This window comes from Fulmarus glacialis, unplaced genomic scaffold (assembly GCF_000690835.1).
Source record: "Fulmarus glacialis isolate BGI_N327 unplaced genomic scaffold, ASM69083v1 scaffold40423, whole genome shotgun sequence".
NCBI lineage: Eukaryota > Metazoa > Chordata > Aves > Procellariiformes > Procellariidae > Fulmarus > Fulmarus glacialis.
This window is the reverse complement of record NW_009205684.1, coordinates 11,572-14,754: the sequence shown is the minus strand read 5'-3', so window position 1 is coordinate 14,754 and position 3,183 is coordinate 11,572. Positions and strand designations below refer to the sequence as shown.

The 3,183-nt window shown below is 51.2% G+C and overlaps 1 protein-coding gene across 1 annotated transcript in view; it reads left to right on the top strand.

Moving 5' to 3' along the window:
• Positions 1-6: 6 nt before the first annotated feature.
• Positions 7-3,183, top strand: part of LOC104075087 (cat eye syndrome critical region protein 5-like) — a 4,119-nt gene continuing 942 nt past the window's right edge. Inside the window, 6 exon segments of the mRNA XM_009575462.1 lie at positions 7-75; positions 77-195; positions 1,386-1,479; positions 1,964-1,997; positions 2,404-2,578; positions 2,992-3,180. Coding sequence (XP_009573757.1) covers positions 7-75; positions 77-195; positions 1,386-1,479; positions 1,964-1,997; positions 2,404-2,578; positions 2,992-3,180 — 680 coding nt within the window.

Sequence of the window (3,183 nt, the reverse complement as noted above, 5' to 3'; positions counted from 1 at the left end):
GAGAGGATGCGACCCGGCCGCGGGGAGAAGGGGGGAGAATCTTCCCCGCGGATCCCCCGGCAGCTTCTCCTCCCTCCCGCAGGTGTCTCCGGAGCAGGTGATCCTCTCCCACAGCCCCCTGCGGCTCTTCAGCCGGTTCCACCAGAAGTGCATGCTGGTGGCCGGGCAGGGGCCCGTGGAGGAGAACGCCCAGAAGTATCCTTTGCTGTGCGTGCCTCGTGGTGCTCTGCGCCTCCCGCCACCGCTTCCCAGCTAACCCCTGCTGCTCCTGCCCTGCCCGTACCCCTGCCACTCGCTCGGTCGGCTTGGAGAAGCGCAAGGACACAGAAAGGCAAACGTTGGTCTCGTCCTCTGGGGAGGTACCCTCGCGGAGAGGCTCAGATGCAGGCACTTACCGTTGATCTCCATCTTGGTCACCTCCTGGCTGCCCTTGGTCTGTGTTTGGCTTCTCACACCGATTACCTTTCCTGTGAGCTGCTTCCTGCTGGTCAGATGTCATCCTGAGGACTCCATCGGCTTTGGGCCTCTCTCACTTTTGAGATAAAATTGTGCTCCTTCCCGTTCTTTCTAAAGCAAAGTGCATTAGAGACCACTCCCAACTCTCGCACAGCTAAGTTTTCCCCAGGAATCTGACAGCAACTGAAGGAACCCAAATATCGTTAGAACCAGAGCGTCCCTGTACAGGGACATGGTCTAAATGACAATCCCACATGCATGTTGCCTGGCTGAGGACAGAGCACAGCAGGTCTGACATATCCCATGTCTGCAAGGAGGTAAGAACTGCCTGCAGGGTTTGTGACATCTCAGCCTGTATGCACACGCAGTCACGCCTTGTACTTCACGTTTGACTTCATTTGGTACAAAACTTTGGCCTCTCTTTCCCCAAGGCCAGTAGGATGAGCTAAGAGCAAGGTGTTCTGAAAGCAAATGCAACTCATCCTTCACTTGCGTTGTTTTATCAGCATGGGCCACTTTCTTTTCACTAGCTAAGCTGACCAGAGCTTCACTGGTTCTGCTTCTAGCCAAGAAGCCTGATCAGCCCCCTGCACTGCACCAATATGAGAACCCTGGCCTTAAAGGTCCTCCAAAGCACATCCATTCTGTCTTACAGCGACCTCTGCTCTTTGCCTAATTCCAGGGATTGCTGATCACAAACTAAATCACCCCAGTCTGGTTTTTTTTGTAACCTTTAGGGCCACCTTTAGGTTGAAGCATAGCGTACAGTTTGACTGAAAGCCATAAGGTTATGCATTACCAGGTTAAATAACTTCTTTGCTGCTAGGACCTGTATTGCTTAATCCTGTAGATGCTTTTGCAAGTAACTTAAAAAACCAGTCACTTAAAAAGAAAAAGTCTCCACAACTTTCCTTGATGGTTTGAAATAGCCTGGGGTTCAAGCATGTGGTCACCATAGAGGCACTGAGGAAGGCATATCCCCTGTTAGACATGGTGGATCAGAGCCGGAGGCCAAAGGAGCTGGTAATTTCCTGATGCATCAGTAGAATGGGGTGGTCTGGTGTGATGGTGCTTACAGCGTGTAGCATGGGGTGGAGACGCTGCAGAGGCACAGAGCAGCTGGCTGCTAGTGACTTTCTTTAGCGAGAGCTTGGGACTGGTACTGAGCAGCCAGCATCTCTGCTCTTTCCAGCGCTGGCTCCTGCTGGAAGGGCAGTGACTTTCCCCTCTCCTTTCTCAATGCCATGCCTGTCTTTCGTTGCTATTCCTTGCAGTGAGTGGTAAGATGGTTTGGTTGACATTTCTAGCTCTAAGACAGCAATGCAAGGTCTGTGAAATCCACTCTGGGATGGGGGGGTTGGGGGAATCTTTCTTCGGGATTCCAGGTGGCCTTGTCCTGCCTGTTTATGGGACTGCCTTGGCAGGTTCAAAGGAAGCATTTCTAGTTTTGTTTTGGAGACAGCATTAGGTTTTGCATTACTAACCCCGCTTCGTTTTGTTCTGGCAGCCTCCTCCAACCACTGGCTTCCCCACTATAGAAGGTAAGCAATAGCCTTTGTTTACATATGAAGAGCGAGCAGAAATAACAGTTGGGCAAGCCAGCTGGGATGGGAGCTAATGATGTGCTGTCGGCTCATCAGTATCCACAGGCAGCTTATTCAGAAGGTACAGTCAGGAGGCAGCCTTGCTGCCCTCATGCAGCGTGAAGCACAAACTGATAAGAGCAAAGCAAACTTTTCTCTGTGCCGCGCTCCAACGTCTGGAAGCGGTGGTGCACGTGGTAGAGTGATACGCAGACTGGAGCTCTGGCACAAGCCGTGTTCAGACGGTAGCTGTATAAGCCACGGCATCCCAGCAGAGGGGTGCTTTTGCTAGTGGGTGGCTTTTGGTAATGGGTCCTGTACTTGGACCCAAGTGAGTTTCCAAGCATCTCTTGAAATCTTCCAGGGGTGATTCTGTTTGGCGAGCCAGTGAGGTGGGAGACAAGCTTGCAACTTATTATTGACGTACTCTTGAGCAACGGGAACCCTGGGGCAGAGCTGCAAGATATACCATACCCCCATCTGCCTGTCCTCGCTTGCAACATGGATCTCCTGTGGATGGCTGAAGCCAAGATGCCCAGGTGAAAAGCATGTGTGGTATTTGTTTTAGCTTGTTTCATACATCTCTCCTGCAGATGATCTTTTCTTACATACTACATTTTTTAGCATTAGAGTCTGCCTGTATGGCTTATCAGCAGCAGAGACATGAAAACTGCATGAGAAACAAAGACTAAAACTTTCAAGAAGCAAAAGCCAGACCACTGCCTGTGGAGGCGTGTGTGGGTAGATACCGTGTCCAAACTAGGCGGTACCCTGGCTACAGCAGATGGTCCTCCTCACTGAGGAGTGTTTGCTACTTAAGTGGTGTGGCTAGGGATCAGGGACATGGTTTAGTGGGCATGGTGGTGTTGGGTTGACAGTTGGACTTGATGATCTTAGAGGTCTTTTCCAACCTTAATGATTCTATGATTCTATGACCTCCTTTCTGGAGCAGGTTTGGCCATGGCACTTTCCTTCTCTGCTTGGAGAACATCTACAAGAAAGTGACAGGCCGGGAGCTGAAGTACGAGGCCTTGATTGGCAAACCCAGCACAGTCACCTACCGCTATGCCGAATACTTGATAAAACAGCAGGCAGAGACACAGGGCTGGAAGTCTCCCATCCGACGCCTCTATGCAGTTGGGTA